This window comes from Mercenaria mercenaria, chromosome 14 (genome assembly GCF_021730395.1).
Source record: "Mercenaria mercenaria strain notata chromosome 14, MADL_Memer_1, whole genome shotgun sequence".
NCBI classification, from domain to species: Eukaryota; Metazoa; Mollusca; class Bivalvia; order Venerida; family Veneridae; genus Mercenaria; species Mercenaria mercenaria.
Window position 1 is genome coordinate 42,528,310 of NC_069374.1, and position 25,064 is coordinate 42,553,373.

The 25,064-nt window shown below is 37.3% G+C and overlaps 1 protein-coding gene across 6 annotated transcripts in view; it reads right to left on the reverse strand.

Annotated features, from left to right (window-relative positions):
* Window positions 1-25,064, reverse strand: part of LOC123527381 (low-density lipoprotein receptor-related protein 2-like) — a 189,010-nt gene that overhangs the window by 147,812 nt on the left and 16,134 nt on the right. For all 6 annotated transcript variants that reach the window (XR_008367061.1, XM_045306784.2, XM_045306782.2 and 3 more), the window contains exons 5-6: window positions 24,557-24,667; window positions 18,231-18,335 (exon numbers count right to left, since the gene is read on the reverse strand). Coding sequence is in view for 5 of the 6 variants with exons in the window: in XM_045306784.2 (XP_045162719.1) it covers window positions 18,231-18,335; window positions 24,557-24,667 (216 nt within the window). In the remaining variant the exon portion in view is untranslated. The remainder of the gene's footprint in view (window positions 1-18,230; window positions 18,336-24,556; window positions 24,668-25,064) is intronic.

Here is a 25,064-nt window from a genome sequence, read left to right on the forward strand (position 1 = left end):
TACTGATGGAACAGGAGGTGACATAACAATGCTGGTGTCTTTGTTGTAGACCCTAGGCAAACAGACAATCTGATGGGGTTTCATGAAAATTGAAAAAATGAGGCCTGAAATTCACAATTTGAAAGCCAAAAAACATTGTGGCTATTGCGATTACCAAAAGTTTCTTGCATAATTTAAGCTTGAACTATAATGCCATAAGAGTAAGGATGTAAATAATGTCCTTAGTAAAATTAATAAAATGTTATGGAAAATACTCAGGATTTGATATTTTATTTGTGTGTTTGTGACAGTTACAATTTCAGTTTTTAACTGTTAAACTATAAAAGCATTAAAAAGTTAAGAATAATAAGTTTTTATAAAATTCACCTTGGATGATGATAAGAAACTCTAACAAGAGGGACAAGATGGCCCAAGGTCGCTCACCTGAGTAACACACCATAACAATGTAAACATATTTGACCTAGTGATTTCACAGAGACATATATATTCTGACTAATTTTTATTAAGATTGGACCAAAAAGGTGGCCTCTTCAATGTAAACAAACATTTGCTTTGATTTGACCTAGTGACCTAGTTTTGATCCTACATGACCCAGATTCGAACTTATCCAAGATTTCATGAAAACAAACATTCTGACAAAGTTTTGGGAAGATTGGAGCAAAAAAGGTGGCCTCTACAGTGTATACAATCTTACCCTTTGATTTGACCTAGTGACCTAGTTTTTTACACCATGTGACCAAGACTTGAAATCATCCTAGACTTTATGATAAACAAGAGGGCCAAGATGGCCCTTGGTCGCTCACCTGTGTAACACACCATAACAGTGTAAACATGTTTTACCTAGTGATTTCATGGAGACAAACATTCTGACCAATTTTCATTAAGATTGGACCAAAAAACATGGCCTCTTGAGTGTAAACAAGCATTTTCTTTGATTTGACCTAGTGACGTAGTTTTTTACCCCACATGATGCAGATTCGAACTTGTCCAAAATTTCATGAAAACAAACATTCTGACAAAGTTTCGGGAAGATTGGAGCAAAAAAGTGGCCTCTAGAGTGTATACAAGTTTTTCCTATGATTTGACCTAATGACCTAGTTTTTGACCCCACGTGACCCAGATTTTAAATCGTCCAAAACTTCATGATAACATTCTGACCAAAACTTATGAAGATAGAATCAATAAGAGCTGTCAATAATGGTGACAAATGCCCCCGCAGCGCCTTGACCTTGGACCTGGTGACCTTGACCTTTGACCTGGTGACACTAAAGACACTAAATAAGTACTATCGGCATGTGAAGTTTGAATGTCCTGGGTGCAGTGGTTCACAAGTAAAGTGCCTTCATGCAAAAAGTTAATGCTGTGACGAACAAACGAATGAAAGGACGGACAGCTGAAAACTAATATGCCTCCCTTCGGGAGAACAAAAATGTGCCCCCTAGGGTGTAAACAAGCTTGTTTTTTTTATTTGACCTGGTGACCTAGTTTTAGACCCCACATGAACCAGATAAAAATTCATATGATATTTTATGCAGGCAAACATTCTGACTAAGTTTCATGGCACATCAAATGAGCAAGAGTGTTAACAAGCTTTTCCTTTGATTTGACTAGGTGACCTAGTTTCTGACCCATTATGACCAAGTTTCAAACCTATTGGCCTAGAAATCATCAAGATAAACATTCTGACCAGGTTTCATGAAGATAAGGTCATAAATGTGGCCTGAAGAGTTTTAACAAGTGTTTCCTTTGATTTGACCTGATGACCTAGTTTCTGATCCTAATTGACCCAGTTTCGAATTTGGCCTAGAAATCATCAATATAAACATTTTGACTAAGTTTCATGAAGATAGGGTCATAAATGGGGCCTCTTGGTTGTTAAAAAGCTTTTCCTTTGATTTGCCCTGATGACCTAGTTTTTGAACCCGACATGACCCAGTTTCAATCCTGGCCTAGAGATCATCAAGATAATCTTTCTGTGCAAGTTTGTATCAAATCAAAGCATAAATGAAACCTATATATGGCTGAAACGGCCAAAATAGAAAATTTTGCCCCTTTCAGGGGCAGTAACTCTAGAACCATGACAAATAGCGTTTTCGATCAGAACAGAGATCTTATTTGACTTAAGTTGTGTGTAAGTGTTTTAAACAAATATAATATGTCACTTATCGTGTTCACAGGTAAATTATGAATTGTCTTTAGTAACAGGCCGTAACTCGGACTACATGATTGACAGATTCATCATGGACTCCAAGATTTATGGTTGAATAATTTTGCATTGTATAAATCTAACCAAATGAATTCTCTACATGGCTGCAAAAGGCAAAATTGCAAATATTGCCTTTATGGGCATAACTCGGGAACCAGTGATGGGATTGGCAGTTTTCGAAAGGAAACGAGAATATGCCAATACAGTTGTCCAATTTTAATCATATACAAAATGTGGTTTGGCCTTTAAGGGGCTATAACTCTGGAACCATGATGGATTAGCATTTTCCGAAAGGCCGAAAGGATACTTGCCAAAGAAGTCAGTGTGCAAGTTTGATTAAATCAATATTAAATGTGGTCTCTATGTGTTCGCAAGGAACTGTGACGACAAGGGACAATAAGTCATACAAATGCGGAGCTAAAATCTGACATGTTTTGGAAGATAGAATAAACTGTGGCCTAGTGTGTAACAAATTATTCTTTGATTTGACTGGTGACTAGTTTTGCCCCACGTACCAGATAAAAATATCATGAGATTTCATGCAGAAACTATGACCATAGTTTATTGCACATCAAATGAAAAGTATGCCACAGCAGAATGTTGAGCCCCAGCTGTCAACGTAACTTGACTTGACCTAGGGACTGTTTTGACCATGACACTCAGTCAATAAGGGTGAACATTCATGCCAGTAAATCAAATCCACAGCTGAAGAGAATTGCTCAGACAATTCAATTGCTTTTACTCAACTGTGACCTGACCTTGAGATTAGGAATCAATGATTGCATATGACCTTTATGAAGTAACTTCATGAAAAATATAAACAAGATTGTCCAAGCATGTCAAAGTGTCGGACAAAATCAGCAGACACACAACAGCATGGACGACATACACGAAGTGGAACTATATCGAGCTACGAAAGTGGGATGACAAAAATGCAGTTCCTATTGCATACACAAGGTTTTCTTTGATTTAACAGTGACCTAGTTTTGGCCCCAGATGATGCAGATTCTAACTTGACCTAGATTTCATCATCAAAATCATTCTTATCAAATTTCACAAATATCAAGTCAAAAATGCAAAGATTGAGTCATAACTGTGGCCTCCAGAAGGTTCACAAGCTTTTCCTTCAATTTGACCGGGTGACCTAGTTTTTGAACCCACATGACCCAGATTAGAACCTATCTAGAGATCATCATGACAAACATTCTGACCAAGTTTCATAAAGATTGAATCACAAATTTTGCCTCTAGAGTGTTAATAAGCTTTTCTTTTGATTTGACTGGGTGGCCTAATTTTTGATCCCACATGTCCCAGATTCGAACTTGACATAGAGATCATCAAGACAAACATAATGACTAAGTTTCATAAAGACTGAGTCACAACTGTAGCCTCTAGGGTGTTAACAAGCTTTTTATTTGATCTGGCCTACTGACCTAGTTTTGACCCCAAATGACTCAGTTTTGAACTTGACCTAGAGATCATCATGAAAAACATTCTGACCAAGTTTCATTAAGACTGGGTCACAACCGTAGCCTCTAGGATGTTCAAAAGGCAAATGTTGACGCTGGACAATGACCAGTCACAACAGCTCACCTTGAGCACTCTGAGCTCAGTATGTTAAAAACAACTTTTTCAGAAATTGTGCGTAAATTTACCAAGGACGTAAATATCTTCTAAAAATAACAGCATTAATATGTATATCACCTTGTCATTATTTAAAGAAATGTACAACAGAACTGCTCGGACAATTCACACCTTCAGGCATGTCTGTTTTTTTGTCATTTCTATATTAAACAGTTTTATATGACAGTTTCTTACGAAGGGCGCATAATAAAACTGAGGGAGGACCTTACAATGATGCTAAAAACCTAGTCTTATGAAGATCCATTAAGTGGTTCATAAGAAGAAGTTGTTTCTATTTTAAGCTCTAGCGGCCCCTAAAAGAAGGTTGGCATTAATTCTCCCACATTTAGTGTACGTTAAATCTAACCCTAAACTTCAATCAGTATTTTGTACAAACCAATAAGGGTGACTTAATGTTGGCACCTAAAAGAACAGGTGAGCGGAAACAAGAGGGCCAATATGGCCTTGGTTTCAAAGCTGGACAATTTTGGTAAAGTGTGTGTATGTTTGGGCTTAGTGTCTTTTTCAACAATTTTTTTTCAGTCATAACCAACAGTGACTACTTGTAGCAGTAAGCGCAATACCAAACTTACAGTGCTGCCTTACTAAAATATCATGCCCTAGACACGCGACATGATATTCCACCCAGTCACATTATACTGACACCAGGCTGACCAGTCCTAGCACTATCCCCTTAATGCTGAGCGCCAAGCGAGGAAGCTACTGGTACTATTTTTTTATATCTTTGGTATGATGTGGCCAGGGATCAAACCCACGACCTCCACACTCAAAGCAGGCGCTCTACCACTAGGCTACCGAGGCGGTCTAATTTTGGTAAAGGGTCACCCCTTTTTCAAATTTTAGTAAAATGATTTCAAAATCAGGCCAGCTGTTTGACAAATTTTTCATTATGACAGATTTATAAAACTAGATGGCCACTGGTAACATGTCGAGCCCTCCCTTTGACCCCTAACTGTGACCTTGACCTTTGAGATAGAGTTGTCTCATTGAGTTAAACATTCATGCCTAATATAAACAAAATTCCTCAATACATGTCAAAGTTATGGGCCGGACAAGATCTGACATGACCTTTGACCTCCAACTGTGACTTTGACCTTTGAGATAGGAACCTGGGGTTTTTGCATGACACTTTGTCTCACTGTGTTCAACATTCAAGCCAAATATAAACTGCTCCATGCACGTCAAAGTTATGGTTCGGACAAACAAATCCGGACAGACGCACATACACCGAACAGCCATTTGGACAACTATGACCTCGCTTTCGCAAACAGGCTCAACAAAAAATGGTTTGGCCCCCGACAGTCATATTTATAAACAAAGTCACAGCAATGTTCTTTTTGTGATCCTCTGACAAGTTCTCTCTAGTAATTTTGATTTACTGCAAAATCAGACAAGCAGTTCCAGAGAAGAAAATTTTCAAAGTTTCCATATAGCTATATGGGAAAAACTAGCCCCAGAGCAAACTAAAAACAAGAGGGTCACTGACCCTAAAGTGCTCACCTGTGTACAAGGCTTCAACTGTTTGTATAAGTACAGAGTTAGGTTTTTTCTATGTTAGCCTATAATATATATATGTCACACACACTTTTGAACCTAGGGCAATAATTTGAAAAATTATGGTAGACAGTACAAAATTTAATCTGATATCACATGCTAAATATCAAGACTCTAGCTATTATTGATTCAGAGAAGAAAAGTGACCATGCCCCTTGGCAGCCATGTTTTTTGATGAATCTGAATAATTTGAAAAATCTTGGTAGAGGGTCACACAAGAACCATCTGTGTAAAATTATTTTAAAATCATGCTTGCAGTTTCAAACAAGAAGATTTTTACAGATTCCACTATATACATATTGGGAAAAGTGACCATGCCCTCTGGTGGCCATGTTTTTTGATGAATCAAAATAATTTGAACAATCTTGGTAGAGGGTCACACAAGGACCATTTGTGTAAAATTATTCTAAAATTGGGCTAGCAGTTTCACACAAGAAGACTTTTAAACTTTCCACTATATACATATAGGGAAAAGTGACCACGCCCTCTGGCAGCCATGTTTTTTGATGAATCAAAATAATTTGAACAATCTTTGTAGAGAGTCACACAAGGGCCATTTATGTAAAATTATTCTAAAATCAGGCCATTAGTTTCACACAAGAAGATTTTTAAAGTTTCCACTATAAACATATAGGGAAAAGTGACCACGCCCTCTGGCGGCCATGTTTTTTCATGAATCAAAATAATTTGAACAATCTTGGTAGAGGGTCACACAAGGACCATTTGTGAAATATTATTTAAAAATTGGGCCAGCAGTTTCACACATTCAAGAAGATTTTTAAAGTTTCCACTATATACATATAGAAAAAAGTGACCACGCCCTCTGGTGGCAAGTTTTTTGACAAATTAAAATAATTTGAACAGTCTTGGTAGACGGTCACACAAAGACCATTTGTGTAAAACTATTCTAAAATCGAGCCATTAGTTTCACGCAAGAAGATGTTTAAAGTTTCCACTATAAACATATAGGGAAAAGTGACCACGCCCTCTGGTGGCCATGTTTTTTGATGAATCAAAATAGTTTGAACAATCTTGGTAGAGGGTCACACAAGGACCATTTGTGAAATATTATTTAAAAATTGGGCCAGCAGTTTCACACAAGAAGATTTTTAAAGTTTCCACTATATACATATAGGGTAAAGTGACTACGCCCTTTGGTGGCCATGTTTTTTGATGAATAGGTATAATTTGAACAATCTTGGTAGAGGGTGTGAAATTATTTCAAAATCGGACCATCGGTTTAGGAGGAGATGTCATTTGAAGTGTTTTCTATTTTTAGCTCTGGCAGCCCCTATGTGCAACCAAGCATAACTGTTTGAACAACTTTGGTAAAGGACCATCCAAGGAACATCAAGGCCAAGTTTCATCAAAATCCATTCATCGGTTTGGAGGGGATGTTGTTTAAACACAAATGTTGACGACAGACGGACAACTTGACGGATGGAAAGACACAGCATGATCACAATAGCTCACCATGAGCACTTGTGCTCAGGTGAGCTAAAAACCTAGTGACCTAATTTTTGAACTAGATTTCCCAGTTTCAAACAATAACAACAATTCCTTAAGACAAACATTCTGACAAAATTTTTTAATGATCAAGTACAACTTGTGGCCTCTAGAGTAATGACAATATCTTTTTTTGATTTGGTCCAGTGACCTAGTTTTTAATCTAAGGTTACTCAGTTTCAAACTTAAGCAAGATTTCATACAGACAAACATTTTAAGTTTTATGAAGATGGGGTAGAAAATGTGATCTCTATAGTGTTAATGAGGTTTTCCTATTAACTGACTTTTTGGCCTTGTTTTTGTATCAAGACGAAAAGTATCAAACTTGTTGGAGATTCTATTAAGAATAACAATTTCCTAGTGGCCAAAAACAATCCCCTAACCTTCTTTTCGAATTAAGCTACCTACATACAAAGTTCCATTGCAATATCTCATTCCTAACTACAGCTTTTGAGCAGAAAGTGCTTTTCTATTTTTAGTAACAGTGACCCCCACAAATACAATCCAAAGCTATTTTTTTTAAATAAGCTTGCTGTATACTAAGTTCAGTGCCAGCATGTCAATCGTAAATAAAGTTTCCTTTTGATGATTCCAGCAAAAAATGACTAAACTGTATTTTTAGTAACTGTGACCTTGACTTTGGCCCTGTTGCAAATAAATGGTTCTTTTTCATCACCAAAAAAAAGAAACAAGAGGGCCATGATGGCCCTATATCACTCACCGAAGTTGATCTGGCCTACTGACCTAGTTTTTGACCCTATATGACACAGTAAAGATCATCAAGATAAACATTCTGACCAAGTTCCATAAAGATTGGGTCACAACTGTGGCCTCCAGAGTGTTAACAAGCTTTTCCTTTGATTTGACCGTGTGACCTAGTTTTTTTACCCTATATCACCCAGATTCCAACTTGACCTAGAGGTCATCATGGCAAACATTCTGACCAATTCTCATGAGTTTCAAACTTTATTTATTTATTTATTTATTTGGGTTTTACGGCGCACCAACACAGTATGGGTTATATGGCGCCAAACAGGACTACAAATTTTGATTTCACATCTTATTTACATCATTAAGACCCTATTAGTCGCCTCTTACGATCATGCAAGGGTAAGGCAGTGGTTCCAATTCTTTTCATACACAGATCGTCCCAGGACCACATGGGGCTTTAATCATGGACCCTTGAGTGTTAACAAGATTTTCCTTTGATCTGGCAAGCTGACTGAGTTTTAACCCCACATGATCCACTTTCAAACTTAACCTAGAGATCATCTATATAAATATTCTGACTAAGTTTCATAAACAGTGGGTTACAATTGTGGCCTCTAGGGTGTTAACAAGTTTTTCCTTTGATTAGACTGGGTGACCTAGTTTTTGACACCACATGATTCAGATTCAAACTTGACCTAGAGGTCAGCAAGACAAATATTCTGACCAATTCTTATGATTGACTGAGTGTTAACAAGATTTTCCTTTGGACTGGCCTACTGACATAGTTTTTGACCAAATGACCCAGTTTCAAACTTTATCTAGAGATTATCTATACAAACATTCTAAGTTTCATAAAAATTGGGTTACAACAGTGGCCTCTAGAGTGTTAACAAGCTTTTCCTTTGATTTGACCGGGTGACCTAGTTTTTGCTCCCACATGACCCAGATTTGAACTTCACCAAGAGGTCATCAAGACAAACATTCTGACCAATTCTCATGACTGACCCTCTAGTGTTAACAAGATTTTCCTCGATCTGTACTACTGACCTACTTTTTGACCCCACATGACCTAGTTTCACACTTGACCTAGAGATCATCAAGACAAACATTCTGACCAATTCTCATGACTGACCCTCTAGTGTTAACAAGATTTTCCTCGATCTGTACTACTGACCTACTTTTTGACCCCACATGACCTAGTTTCACACTTGACCTAGAGATCATCAAGACAAACATTCTGACCAAGTTTCATAAAGATTGGGTCACAAATGTGGCCTCTAGAGTGTTAACAAGGCAAATGTTGATGGACAACGCACGACGGACACTGCCGGACAACGACCGGTCACAATAGCTCACCGTGAGCACTTCGTGCTCTGGTGATCTAAACAAGAGGGTGAATGACCCTAAAGTGCTCACCTGTGTACAAGGCTTCAAGTGTGTTTGTATAAGTACAATTAGGTTTCTTCTATGTTAGCCTATATTATATACATGTCGCACACACTTTTGAACCTGGGGCAGTAATTTGAACAATTATGGTAGACATTACAAATCTGATATCACAAGCCAAATATCAAGGCTCTAGCTCAAGGAAGAAGATTTTCAAAGTTTCTAATATAAAAGCCTATAGTTAAAGTATATGTCAGACACAGGTGCGTGGCCATTTTTTTAACCTTAGGGCAATAATTTGGACAAGTATGGTATACATAAAGGGAAAAGTGACCAAGCCCCCTGGCAGCCATGTTTTTTGATGAATCAAAATAATTTGAACAATCTTGGTAGAGGGTCACCCAAGGACCATTTGTGTAAAATCGCCAATCTAACTATCAATTTTCCTGACACTAGGCCCAAGCGTTCTTGAGTTATTGCCTGGAAACCATTTTACTGTTCCTGCTGGTCATAACAAACCTCCCTATCAACTTTCACGACCCTAGGCCTAAGCATTCTTGAATTATCATTCGGAAACCATTTAACAGTGACACTGTGACCTTGACCTTTAACATACTGACCTCAAAATCAATAGGGGTCATCTGCTGGCCATTACCAACCTCCCTATCAACTTTCATGATCCTAGGCCCAAGTGTTCTTGAGTTATCATCCGGAAACTCTTTTACTATTCAGGGTCACTGTGACCTTGACCTTTGACATACAGGCCTTAAAATCAATAGGGGTCATCTCCTGGTGATGACCAACCTCCCTATCAACTTTCATGATCCTAGGCCCAAGCGTTCTTGAGTTATCATCCAGAAGCGGATTGGTCTACATTCCGACCGACCGACAGACCGACCAACATCTGCAAAACGATATACCCCTCCTTCTTCGAAGGGGGGCATAAAAAATCTTTTTCTAGTAACTGTGACCTTGAACTTGATCCAGTGGCATAAGAATGACATTATTTATCAGTGAAAATAGTTAGGCACTCAGCGGAATTTAAAACGCAACCCATCCATTCCACAACACAAAATGTAGCATTAGCTCAATGCTTAAGACCACAGCATCATGGTAGAATTTTCTACATATACACATTGAATCACTTATACAGACCTTGAACCTGATCCAACTGACCCTATATGCAATCACAGTCTTGCTTTTTCTATAAGCTACCTATATACCAAGTTTAATTTCAATCCGTTAAGTAATTGAGAGGAAACTGTGTTCTTTAATAATTTTATAAACAATGACCTTGACCTATACTCCATTGAACCCAAATTCACTCCCATACTTGGTGTTAATATATAGGCCAAATGTCATTTCAGTATCTCCACCCAAACCTAAGTTATTGAACGGACATCAATTTTTGATGACAATTCCAGCAAAACAAGAGGGTCATTGACCCTTAAGCGCTCACCTGTGTACAAGGCTTCAAGTGTGTTTGTATAAGTACAGAGTTAGGTTTTTTCTATGTTAGCCTATAATATATACATGTCACACACAGACTTTTGAACCTAGGGCAATAATTTGAACAATTATGGTAGACATTACAAATCTGATATCACAGCCAAATATCAAGGCTCTAGCTATTATTGATTCAGAGAAGAAAAGTGACCACGCCCCCCTGGCAACCATGTTTTTTGACGAATCAAAATAATCTTAACAATCTTGGTAGAGGGTTACACAAGAACCATTATTTTGTGTAAAATAATTTTAAAATCGGGCTTGCAGTTTCAAACAAGAAGATTTTTAAAGTTTCCACTATATACGTATAGGGAAAAGTGACCACGCCCTCTGGCGGCCATGTTTTTTGATGAATCGGTATAATTTGAACAATCTTGGAAGAGGGTCACACAAGGACCATTTGTGTAAAATTATTCTAAAATCGGGCTAGCAGTTTCACATGAGAAAAGTTTCCACTATATACGTACAGGGAAAAGTGACCACGTCCTCTAGCGGCCAAGTTTTTTGACAATTCGGTATAATCTAAACAATCTTGGTAAAGGGTGACATAAGGACCATTTGTGGGAAATTATTTCAAAACCAGACCATCGGTTTAGGAGGAGATGTCGTTTGAAGTTTTTTCTATTTTTAGCTCTGGCGGCCCCTATGTGCAACTTAGCGGAACTGTTTGAACAAATTTGGTACAGGACCACCCAAGGAACATCATGGCCAAGTTTCATCAAAATCCATTCATTGGTTTTGGAGGAGATGTGGTTTAAACACAATTGTTGACAATGGACAGACGACTTGATGGACGCACGACGGACACAGTGTGATTACAATACCTCACCATGAGCACTTTGTGCTCAGGTAAGCTAAAAATCTACTACAAGTACCTGTGACCTTGACTTTGACCCAAACAAAATGACTTTTCTATCGCACACACAAACAAGAGCTGTCACAGAAGACAGCACGCTTGACTATTTCGATGCTGGATAGTGAAACTGGGCACATCTGAGGACACTGGAGCTGTCACTGTAGTGTTTACTAACTCCAATGGTGGATGAAGATATTGCACAATAGCCCAAGTCCATGTCAAAAATATTAAGTAATTAGAGAGGTAAAGACAAAGTGTATCAAAACACTATATAAGTATATTCTAAGCAAAAAGGGGCATAATTCATGAAATTTTGGTGCAAGATTATGAATCTTGTGTCATATGATGTGGGTGATGATATGGAACAACTACTTCAAGTTTGAATCAAATGCATTTCATAATAACTGACATATAGGACTTTAAATTCTAAGTAAAAGGGGGCATAATCCATGAAAAATTGGTGCCAGAGTTATGCTCCTTGTGTCATATGATGTGGGTGATGATGTTGAACAATTATTTAAGTTTGAATCAGATCCATTCAGTAATAACAGAGATAGAGTGAAAGTGCATCAAAACTTTAACCTAAAATTCTATGTAAAAAGGGGGAATAATTGATTAATGTTTTTTGCCAGAGTTATGCACCTTGTGTCATATGATGTGGGTGATGATGTTGAAAAATTATTCTAAGTCTGAATCAGATCCATTCAGTAATAACAGAGATAGAGTGAAAGTGCATGAAAACTTTAACCTGAAATTATAAGTAAAAAGGGGGAATAATTCATGAAAAATTTGTGCCAGTTATGCACCTTGTGAAAATGTAAGTGAAAAGGGGGGATAAATCATGAAGTATTAGTGCCAGAGTTATGGCCCTTATGTCAGATGATGTGGGTGATGATGAGGAATAACTATTTCAAGTTTTAATCAAATCCATCAAGTAATTACAGAGATAAGTTGAAAAAAGAGAAAGTGTAAAAAAAAATTTAACCAAGGTAGGGACGCAGAAAGACGCCGACGCTGGGTCGAATAGGATAGCTCTCCTTATACTTTGTATAGTCGAGCTAAAAAGTTAGGTGCTCAGTGGAATTTGAACTACAACCCATCTGTTCCACAGCACAAAATTTAGTTTTGGCCAACACTCTAGATCACAGCGCCATGGTAGACTTTTCTAAGTATGCAAATCAAATCAGTTACACTGACCTTGAACCTGCCCCCACTGACCCCATTTGCAATCCCAGCCTTTGTGTTTTTATAAGTATATGCCAAGTTTTAATTTCAATCCACCAACCAAAATTCAAGTTATTACGCGATAACTTTCGTTCTATTTTAGTTACAGTGCCCTTCACATATATTCCACTGACCCAATTTCACTCCCATCCTTAGTCTTACTATAAGCTACCTATAGGCAAAGTTTCATTCTAATATCTCAACCCAAACTAAAACTATTGAACGAAAACCAAATCTTGATGCACCCATCCATCCGCCCAAATACATCACCAGTCTAATAAGGGTTTCAATTTAAACAAGAAGCTGCTTTATCAAATCCAAAAATCATGCTTCTAGAAATATACCAAAAGATGATGTTTTTTGAGGTTTTTAGTTTAAAGGTGAAGATCATATGAAGATCAAGAACATCTATATTCAGGTCAATTTGTAGATCTTGCAACTGGGTTTGGCGAGTGTGAGTATGAACTAAATTGGGTCATTATATGGGACACAGGACTAAAAATGTTGTTTATTAAAGTTTTAAGCTTGAAGGTGAAGGCCATACAAGGGTCAAGGTAATTTATATAAATGTCAGTTTGTATATCTTGCAAAAAGGATTGTTCAGAGTGAGTTTGAACAAAACTGTAATATGGTTCATACTAATGGGATGTCAAGTTCATCTATATACACACAGTTTGTAGGTCTTGACACAGTGTTAGATGAGCATGAGTATGAGATAAATTAGGTCACTTATGTGGGCTGTAGGACAAAAATGTTGTTTATTAGGCTTTTGATTTTGAAGGTGAAGGTCATATTTGGGTCAATGCCATTTACATACAGGTGAGTCTCAAGGTATTTGAGTGTGTGTATGAAGTAAACTGAGTCATTTATGCCGACTATAGGACCAAAAATGTTGTTTTTTATGGTTTTAAGTTGGAAGGTGAAAGTCATATGAGGGTTAAGGTAATCTATATATAGGTCAGTTTGTAGATCTAGCCAAAAGGAATGTTGAGTGTATGAATAAATCAAACCAGGTAATAAACATTTTCCTCTGGTCAAGATACACCAAGGAGGAATACACACTTAAAGATTGTTAAATATAAAACTTTATAATTAAGCCAGTTTACCTCATTACCCCCTTACAAAAGCATTTCAGTTCTGAATGGAAAAATCAGTAACTAGAAATGTGTCACAGACACGGATGCCCCTGCAACATGAGAAAGGTCACAGGCATGGTACTGCTCACAAACTAAAAGAAGGACCCTTGGCCTTATTTATTTACATAAAAAGTGCCAGAATGTCACAATATACGCCCGTCATATCAAATATACAGTAGCACCTGTATTTGCAAATGGAATTTTAATTCTGTGGTTGTGTAGTAATTATTGTAATTCTTTTGTTAAAATTCTAAGTCCACAAAAAAAACTCCTTACCAGGTAAAGATACCTTAAAATACACCTAAAATTTGACAGTAACATCTATGTTGTATCACAGAAAAGTGGTCTTGGTTTTTCCCTACAGTCAACTAGAAAATGCTTTTGTAAAAAAGCGTATGTCTCCCCCAATGCAAAGTGCTATAGGCAAGAAGTCAATACGGGTCAGGAGCAAAAGTCAAAGAGACACTGATGGTTGGCTGCAATAGGGATCATCTACTTGGCATGTCCAGTCATCCCGCTAAATTTCAACACTCGTGGCCTAGTGGTTCTCAAGTCACTGTTCAGGCTCCTGTGACCTTGACCTTTGATCAAGTGATCTCAAATAAATAGGGGTCATCTACTCTGCATGTCCAATCATTCTATTAAGTTTCAACATTGTAGGTCAAGTGGTTCTCAAGTTATTTCCAAAAAATGATTTTACATGAACAGGCCACTGTGACCTTGACCTTTAATAGACTGACCCCAAAATCAATAGGGGTCATCTACTCTGCATGTTCAATCATCCTATGAAGTTTCAACATTCTGGGTCAAGTGGTTCTCAAGTTATTGATCGGAACTGGTTATCAATGTTCAGGCCTCTGTGACCTTGACCTTTAACGGAGTGACCCCAAAAACAATAAGGGTCTTTACTCTGCATGAACAATCATCCTATGAAGTTTCAACATTCTGGGTTGAGAGGTTCTCAAGTTACTGATTGGAAATGGTTTTCCATGTTCAGGCCCCTGTGGCCTTGACCTTTAACAGAGTGACCCTAAAATCGTTAGGGTTCATCTACTCTGCTTGACCAATCATCCTACGAAGTTTCATCATTCTGGGTCAAGTGGTTCTCAAGTAACTGACCGGAAATGGTTTTCAATGTCCGGGCCTGTGTGACCTTGACCTTTCACTGAGTGACCCCAAAATCGTTAGGGGTCATCTACTCTTTATGATCAATCATCCTATTAAGTTTCAACATTCTGGGTCAAGTGGTTCTCTAGTTATTGATCAGAAATGGTTTTCAATGTTCAGGCCCCTGTGACCTTGACCTTTGACAGAGTGATCCCATAATCAATAAGGGTCATCTACTCTTTATGACCAATCATCCTATCAAGTTTCAACATTCTGGGTCAGGTGGTTCTCTAGTTATTGATTTGAAATGGTTTTCAATGTTCAGGCCCCTGTGACCTTGGCCTTTGACGGAGTGACCCCAAAATCAATAGGGGTCATCTACTCTTTATGACCAATCATCCTATGAAGTTTCAACATTCTGGGTCAAGTGGTTCTCTAGTTATTGATCGGAAATGGTTTTCAATGTTCAGGCCCCTGTGACCTTGACCTTTGACGGAGTGACCCTAAAAACAATAGGGGTCGTCTACTCCAGCAGCCCTACAACCCTATGAAGTTTGAAGGTTCTAGGTCAAATGGTTCTCCAGTTATTGCTCGGAAATGAAGTGTGACAGACGGACGGACGGAAGGACTGACGGACGGACAGGGCAAAAACAATATGTCTCCTGGGGGAGACATAATTATTAAACAAGAGCTGTCAGTGGACAGCGGGCTCGACTATTCTCAGTGCCTGACAGTATAATATACGCAATGAGTAAACTTTAACATTACAATAAGCATATTCTAAGTCGAAAAGGGGCCATAATTCAGTCATAATGCTTGACAGAGTTGCCTCCTCCTTTTTACAGACTGGGGTCATGATGGTAAACAAGTATGCAAAATATGAAAGCATTATCTCAATGGACTTTGAAAATATTTGATGTGGTACATAACATTTGTTCTAAGTCGAAAAGGGGCCATAATTCAGTCAAAATGCTTGATAGAGTTGCCTTCTCCTTTTTACAGACTGGGGTCATGATGGTTAACAAGTATGCAAAATATGAAAGCAATATCTAAATGGACTTTGAAAATATTTGGGGTGGTATGCAAACTTTAACATTTATTCTAAGTGGAAAAGGGGCCATAATGCAGTCAAAATGCTTGATAGAGTTGCCTCCTCCTTTTTACAGACTGGGGTCATGATGATAAACAAGTATGCAAAATATGAAAGCAATATCTCAAAGGACTTTGAAAATATTTGGGGTGGTATGCAAACTTTAACATTTGAGTGATGCTCACGCCAACGCCGGGGCGAGTAGGATAGCTCCCCTATTCTTCGAATAGTCGAGCTAAAAAGTTACAAAATAAGTTATTTATAGTTACAACTAAGGGAAGTAAATCTTTAAAAAAAAAAAAAAAAAAAAAAAAAAAAAAGATTTCTAAATCCACACAAAAATCCTTGGATGTAACATGCCTGTTGTACTACAGAAAAGTGGTCTTGATTTTTCCCTACGACCAGTAATAAAAGAGTTACAAGATAAGCTATCTGTAGTAACAACTAAGGGAAATAATTCTAAACTAGGGACCTAATTCTTGCGCATGACATTCTGTTTCATGATGGTGTACAATTGTGTCAAGTTACATCAAAATCCCTCCCTGCATGAAGAAGAAATGCTCAGGACAAAGTCATTCTTGTATGTGACCTTTGGCTTCTAAGTGTGACCTTTATCTTAGACCTAGGATAAGGTTGTTGCGCAAGACATATCGTCTATCCATGCTTATTATTTGTGTGAAATTCAGACATCCCAACTTTTTCTGAATGCCAAGTGGGAGTTTTTGTTTTCCAAAGTGGGAGATTGAGGTGTTCAAGTGGGAGATTTTATACCGCGGTAATTATGTTCATGATAACGAAGCTTTTAACAAATCTAATGATAATATAAACTTATTTGCCCTTATAAAATCACTAGTCTTAAAAAATTCACTTGTCTAAATCTTATTATTCATGCCTTTTTAATGTTTTGGAACAATAATACATGAAGCCTTCTGTGCAAAATTAAATAGTTATGGCACTTTAAGCACTACGTCTAAATTCAAAACACCACTGAGAATTAAACCTGCACTTTAATTTCTTTTGTTGGAAAGAAGACTCCCCAGGTGAATTTTACATGACAAACAGTGCAGCTGTTAGAACTGTAAAAACAAAATGTATATAGCTAAGAGAATAAAAGTTCAAGCAATAGAAAATTTACTGTTTGATTCTCATCCGTGTCAACCAGTATTTAAAACCCCTTGCTCAAATACTTTTATTGATCAAAATCCTGTTATCCAAAATTGAATGTCCGGGTATTGTAACACTTTCGTAGATTTGCCTAAATCTCCAGTTAAAAGGATGTGTTTGACAAATTGTTATGATGCAAAGACAGTTTAACAGCATTTGATAGTAAGTGATATTAAAATTTACCATGACATTTCCTCTTATCAAAATGATTTTAAGAGAATTGTTTTTTAAAACCTAGCAGGTTGACTTGGCGACCATCTACTTTCGATTTCAAAAAGTTACAGAAAAAGGTAAAGCCAGTCTAATTTCTAATCTAAATTTGATTGAATTTAATTAGATATATTATGTCTAGATTTTAATTTCAATTGTGACACATTAATCAACACCTGGCTTTGTTGAATCCTGTAATAAACAATAATCAGCACGGGTAGAATAAGGTGCGAAAATATCCGAAAGGTGTTGTTTACAGACTCAGTAGTGATACGTACAGTATCAGATAGGCGCAAAGAAGTGGATTATTTCATAAGTTTTGCTTTTTTATTGTTGTTTATGTTGTTTTGTTGTTGTTTTTTTAATCGGGAGATTGAGACTTCCGATCGGGGTGATCGGGTTTTACAACCAGAATCGTGAGAAACCCGATCGGATCGGGAGAGTTGGGATGTCTGGAAATTATTTTGAAATTGGACCATGCATGTCAAAGTTATGGACTGGACACGAAGACCACATTATCAGTATATATGTAGTGAAAATTTGCTAAGTTCAACCAAGGACTGTGACCTTGACCTTTGAGCTAGTGAAATGGTTTTGCGCACGACACATTGTCTATCCATGCTTACCTTTTGTGTGAAATTATTCTGAAATCGGACCATGCATGTCAAAGTTATGGCCCGGACACGAACACACAAACACGGACAGGGGTAACTCTATATGCCCCCCCTCCCCCCCCCCACCCATTTTATGGCGGAGGCATAAAAACAACTAACTCTTATGTATTTTCATTACTTATAACCTGTCAGTAACTAAGTTTTAAGACCTTTAGAAATAGCATTTATGGAGGTCGGTGCCTTTAAATGTGGACAGTTATTAAGAATAAAATAGTCCTCTCCTACATATAGTATGTCACCTATATAAAGTACTTACTACAATTGACCTCATCTTCACCTACACTGCAGTCATAATTTCCATCACAAACTTTCTCCTGGGAAACACATCCACCATGGGAACATGTGAAGTCTGGAAGACAGCCTATACAAAACACATCATACACTGAGCTACTCTGCTACTCAATTTGCAACAGAAAGCAACTTAGTTCTTTTAATTTTGAAGATACAATAGTACATCTTAGTGTTTTATGGACTTTGCTTAGAAGTAATGCTAATGACCAATATATTGTCATATTTCCTTTCATATTAGCTGGTGGCAGACAATATAATCGGACAGTTCAAAACAACTAAAACTAGAGCTACCACTGAAGGTGATGAATGTACCCCCCGCATGCACTGACAGTGTACATTGCAATTTGACCCACACAAAATTGCATAATTATGTGGATTGTATGTATACAGACTCTATGTATACAGTATAGTAACAAAAATCAAAGTCCAATAACTCTGCAGAATATTTTTCTGAAAAAAGCCTACCATACATGCACCATGCACAAGTAAGGTTGGTACTGATCACTACTGTGAAGTTTCATTAAATTGTATATAGTATTGTAACAAAAAACAAAGTCCCATAACTCTGCAGAATATGTATCTAAAAAAAGAAACATGAACCATGCACAACTTGGGTTGGTACTGATCTCTTCTCTGAAGTTTCATTAAATTGTGTGCAAGGGTTCAGGAGATTAGGCGCGCACAATATTGCATATGCAGACTGTATGTATATAGTATATTAACAAAAAACAAGAGGGCAAAGATGGCCCTAGGTCGCTCACCTGAGAAACACACTATAACAGTGTAAACATGTTTAACCTAGTGATTTCATGGAAACAAATATTTTATTCAATTTTCATTAAGATTGGACTAAAAATGTGGTCTGGAATTTAAACAAGTATTTTCTGAGATATGACCTAGTGACCTAGTTTTTGACCCCAGATGACCCATATTCGAAGTTGGCCAGATTTTATCAAGGCAATCATTCTGACAAAACTTCATGAAGACCAATTGAAAAATACAGCCTCTATCGCATACACAAAGTTTTTCTTTGATTTGACCTAGTGACCTACTTTTTAACCCCAGATGACCAATATCCAAATTCGACCTAGATTTTATCAAGGTAATCATTCTGACCAAATTTCATGAAAATCAGTTGAAAAATACAGTCTCTATTGCATACACAAGATTTTTCTATCATTTGATCTAGTGACCTAGATTTTAACCTCAGATGACCCATGTTCAAACTCGACCTAGATTTCATCAAGGCAATCATTCTGACCAAAATTCATGAAGATCAATTGAAAAATACAGACTCTATCGCATACACAAGGTTATTCTTTTATTTGACCTAGTGATGATCCCAGATGACCCATTTTCCAACTTGGCCTAGATTTCATCAAGGTAATCATTCTGACCACAATTCATGAAGATCAATTGAAAAATACAGCCTCTATCGCATACACAAGGTTTTTCTTTGATTTGACCTAGTGACCTAGTTTTTGACCCCAGATGACCCATTTTCAAACTCGGCCTAGATTTCATCAAGGTAATCATTCTGACCAAATTTCATAAAGATTAGTTGAAAAATACAGCCTCTATTGCATACACAAGCTAAATGTTGACAGATGACAGACAGACAGATGATGGACGCCGGAAATTGAGCGATCACAAAAACTCACCTGAGCATTGCTCAGGTAAGCTAACAAATTCCCATTACTCTGCAGAAGAATTTTCTGAAAGAATCTAACATGCACCATACACAACTAGGATTACTACTGATCACTTGTAAGAAGTTTTATTAAATTGTGTGCATGGGTTCAGGAGATTTAGTGCGCACAAAATTGCATATGCAGACTCTATATATACAGTAAAGTAACAAAAACCAAAGTCCGGTAACTCTGCAAATTGCTTTTCTGAAAAAACCTAACATGCCCAATGCACAACTACTGTTGTTACTGATCACTTGTGTGAAGTTTCATTAAATTGTGTCAAGGGAATGAGAAGAGATGGTGCACACAAGATTGTGCCTACAGATAGACAGATGGACAGACAACCTGAAACCAGTATACCCCCACTTACAACTTCGTTGTTCAGGGGGTACAACTAGAGCTGTCACAGGAGTGACAAATTATACCCCCACAATATGGCCTTGTCATAGATGTAAGCCAATGTCAAAGTCAAACCTCAAAATCAATAGGGGTCATCTGCATCTGCAAGTCATGATCAACCTCCCTATTAAGTTTCGTGATCCTAGGCCCAAAGGTTCTCAAGTAATCATCTGGAAATGATTTAACTGTTCCGGGTCATTTTGACCTTGACCTTTAACCTACTGACCTCAAATCTGCTGGTCATGATCAACCTTCCTATCAACTTTCATGATCCTAGGCACAAGCGTTCTCAAGTTATTTCCCAGAAATGGTTAAACTGTTCTGAGTCACTGTGACCTTGACTTTTGACCTACTGATCTAATCAAAGGCCTGAATGGCCTGAGTCGGCCAATGATCGGTGTACTGACAGTATAGTCTACCAGTTTCAGTTTGTTTTTAGTTTTTTTTCTTAAAATTTCATAACACAGCTCGATATTTACCCAAAATATTATATCCGGATACGATTACACTTTTCTCCAGTTTGAACAATATATTTTACAAATTGTGATGATACGAAGACATTTAACAGCAATTGGCAGTATCTGACATTGAAGTTTACGGTTAAATTACCTCTTATTTAAATCTTTTCATAAAAAAGTTGTTTCATTTCGCCAAACATAGACGATCTACTTTCGATTTCAAAAACTACAAGAAAATACAATTTAATGTTTCGCCGATTTGTTTATTTCTCGAAAAATAAGAATTAAAATCATTTTTAATATCTGTAGTAACTAAACAAACCAGTAAGAGCTTCTTCTTCCGATAATTTATCCGTTTACTGACTGCAAAATTCATGTGTGTGTGTAGAAACCCACGCAAAGTTTATAGAAATCATACGATGCGTGTATACGTTCAATGTGGGAGAATTAAGGCTGATCGGGATCGGCTATGTTACCTAACGCATCCAGATGATTCAGATTTTGTTTTTAAAAAAGCATTGTGTGCATTTCTGTAATTTTATATACGTTTAGAAATTATTAGACATGCGTATTTGCATTATTTCTATACGTAATTTACGCTAATACGCATCTTATCTGGAACCCTGTGGAACTATTTTTTGTCTTTCGCTGGATGTTACGCAAGCTTTGTAAGCCTGCGCAATTCATAAAATGTACATTTATGCTTAATGAGTTACATTCGAGTATTGCACAATTACAAGTCATAAATATGACAGATTACATCGTATATTGGTCATAGCAAAGGGAATTCACGCAACTTAATTTCATTCTTGCAGTGAACTGTTTGAAGTTTGAGAAATCTAATGGAACTACATCGCTTCACTGTGTTATTTGGTCCATTTAGACTTAGAGAATCGCTGGATAGCAAGGACTCGTCAAAACGATTACATCGTTTAGCCGACTCAAAAACCAATATGTGTCATTTGCTGGTCATTACGATCCTCCCTATCAACTTTCATGATCCTAGGCCCAAGCATTCTCAAGTTATCAGCCAGAAACCATTTAACTGTTCCGGGTCAGTGTTACCTTGACCTTTGAGCTACTGACCTCAAAGTCCAACTTGACCTGTATTTTATGAAGTTACTCCAGTGTACCGAAATTTATGATCCTAGGCCAAAACATTCTCAAGTTAACTGTTCTGGGTCACTGTGACCTTGACTTCTGACCTGCTGACCTCAAAGTTAAACTTGACCTGTATGTTACACCTGTGTACAAAAAATTAAATCTGTAAAGCCTTTCATGAGTTATTGTCCGGAAACCATAAAAACCAACAGACCTACCGACCAACCAACCAAGCTCACTCCTATGTATCCCCCAAACTTTGTTTTGTGGGGGTATAACAAAGCACCATTTTGAATAGACTTACTTATGGCCAAGAAGAAAGATACACAATAGACTTATCAATACAGTATACGTAAACTGCTATACACGACAGATAGATGGTAACAAAAAGGTAGGACTTCCTAATATAGTTAACTCACAAGACAGGTGGTTATAAAGAGGTACTACTTCCTAATATGGTTACATTCAGGTAAGACTACCTACCACAGTCATATTGACAAGACAGATAGATAGTTAAAAGGAAGAAAGACTACCTACCACTGTTACACTGACAAGATGGATGGTTAAAGGAAGAAAGACTACCTACACAGTTATATTGACAAGACAGATGGATTGTTAAAGGAAGAAAGACTACCTACACAGTTATATTGACAAGACAGATGGATCATTAAAGGAAGAAAGACTACCTACCACAGTTATATTGACAAGACAGATAGATAGCTAAAAGGAAGAAAGACTACCTACCACTGTTACACTGACAAGATGGATGGTTAAAGGAAGAAAGACTACCTACACAGTTATATTGACAAGACAGATGGATTGTTAAAGGAACAAAGACTACTTACCACAGTTATATTGACAAGACAGATGGATGGTTAAAAGGAAGAAAGACTACCTACCACAGTTATATTGACAAGACAGATGGATTGTTAAAGGAAGAAAGAGTACCTACCACAGTCATATTGACAAGACAGATGGATTGTTAAAGGAAGAAAGACTACCTACACAGTTATATTGACAAGACAGATGGATTGTTAAAGGAAGAAAGAGTACCAACCAGTTATATTGACAAGACAGATGGATGGTTAAAAGGAAAAAAGACTACCTACCACAGTTATATTGACAAGACAGATGGATTGTTAAAGGAAGAAAGAGTACCTACCAGTTATATTGACAAGACAGATGGATGATTAAAAGGAAAAAAGACTACCTACCACAGTTATATTGACAAGACAGATGGATGGTTAAAAGGAGGAAAGACTACCTACCACAGTTATATTGACAAGACAGATGGATGGTTAAAAGGAACTACCTACCACAATTATTGACAAAACAGATAGATGGTTAAAAGGAAGAAAGACTACCTACCACAGTTATACTGACAAGACAGATAGATGATTAAAAGGAAGAAAGACTATCTACAACAGTTATATTGACAAGACAGATGGATGGTTAAAAGGAAGAAAGACTACCTACCACAATTATTGACAAAACAGATAGATGGTTAAAAGATAGAAAGACTATCTACCACAGTTATCTTGACAAGACAGATAGATGGTTAAAAGGAAGAAAGACTACCTACCACAGTTATATTGACAAGACAGATGGATTGTTAAAGGAAGAAAGACTACCTACCACAGTTATATTGACAAGAGGGATCATTAAAGGAAGAAAGACTACCTACCACAGTTATATTGACAAGACAGATAGATGGTTAAAAGGAAGAAAGACTACCTACCACAGTTATATTGACAAGACAGATAGATGGTTAAAAGGAAGAAAGACTACCTACCACAGTTATATTGACAAGACAGACAGATGGTTAAAAGGAAGAAAGACTACCTACCACAGTCATATTGACAAGACAGATTGATGGTTAAAAGGAAGAAAGACTACCTACCACAATTATTGACAAAACAGATAGATGGTTAAAAGGAAGAAAGACTACCTACCACAGTCATATTGACAAGACAGATAGATGGTTAAAAAGAAGAAAGACTACCTACTACAGTTATACTGACAAGACAGATGGATTGTTAAAGGAAGAAAGACTACCTACCACAGTTATACTGACAAGACAGATGGATTGTTAAAGGAAGAAAGACTACCTACCACAGTTATACTGACAAGACAGATGGATTGTTAAAGGAAGAAAGACTACCTACCACAGTTATATGACAAGACAGATGGATGTTAAAGGAGAAGACTACCTACCACAGTTATACTGACAAGACAGATGGATTGTTAAAGGAAGAAAGACTACCTACCACAGTTATACTGACAAGACAGATGGATTGTTAAAGGAAGAAAGACTACCTACCACAATTATTGACAAAATAGATAGATGGTTAAAAGGAAGAAAGACTACCTACCACAGTTATATTGGCAAGACAGATAGACAGTTAAAAGGAAGAAAGACTACCTACCACAGTTATATTGACAAGACAGATAGACAGTTAAAAGGAAGAAAGACTATCTACCACAGTTATATTGACAAGACAGATAGACGGTTAAAAGGAAGAAAGACTACCTACCACAGTTATATTGACAAGATAGATAGACGGTTAAAAGGAAGAAAGACTACCTACCACAGTTATACTGACAAGATAGATAGATGGTTAAAAGGAGGAAAGACTACCTACCACAGTTATATTCATCTGAGCCATCAACACAGTCATAGTATCCATCACATGTCCTGTTGCTTGGTATACAATCACCATCATCACAATGAAACTCGTTGCCCTTACACTCTTCTGAAAATATACAAGAAAACATGTGAATAAAATACTGCCACAAGAAACAGTGTCCCTTACCGGAAAGAAACTAACCTCAACTGTAGTGTGACTTAATGATCTGGTTTCTGTAGGTAAATCAAGCAGTATTTCTATCTTAAGCTCTAGTGGCCCGTACAAGGGGCTAAGTGTCCCCATTTCAATAAAATTTAGAAAGGCCCTTATAATGATCTACAGACCAAGTTTGCTGAAGATTCATCAAGAGGTTCGTGAGAAAAAGTCATTTACAGGCATTTCTATTTTGAGCTCTAGCGGCCCCTAAAGAAGGTCAAGTGCCTCCATTTAAACAAACTAGGAAGAAAGCCTTCTAATGATGCTACAGACCAAGTTTAATGAAGGTCCATCAAGCAGTTCAAGA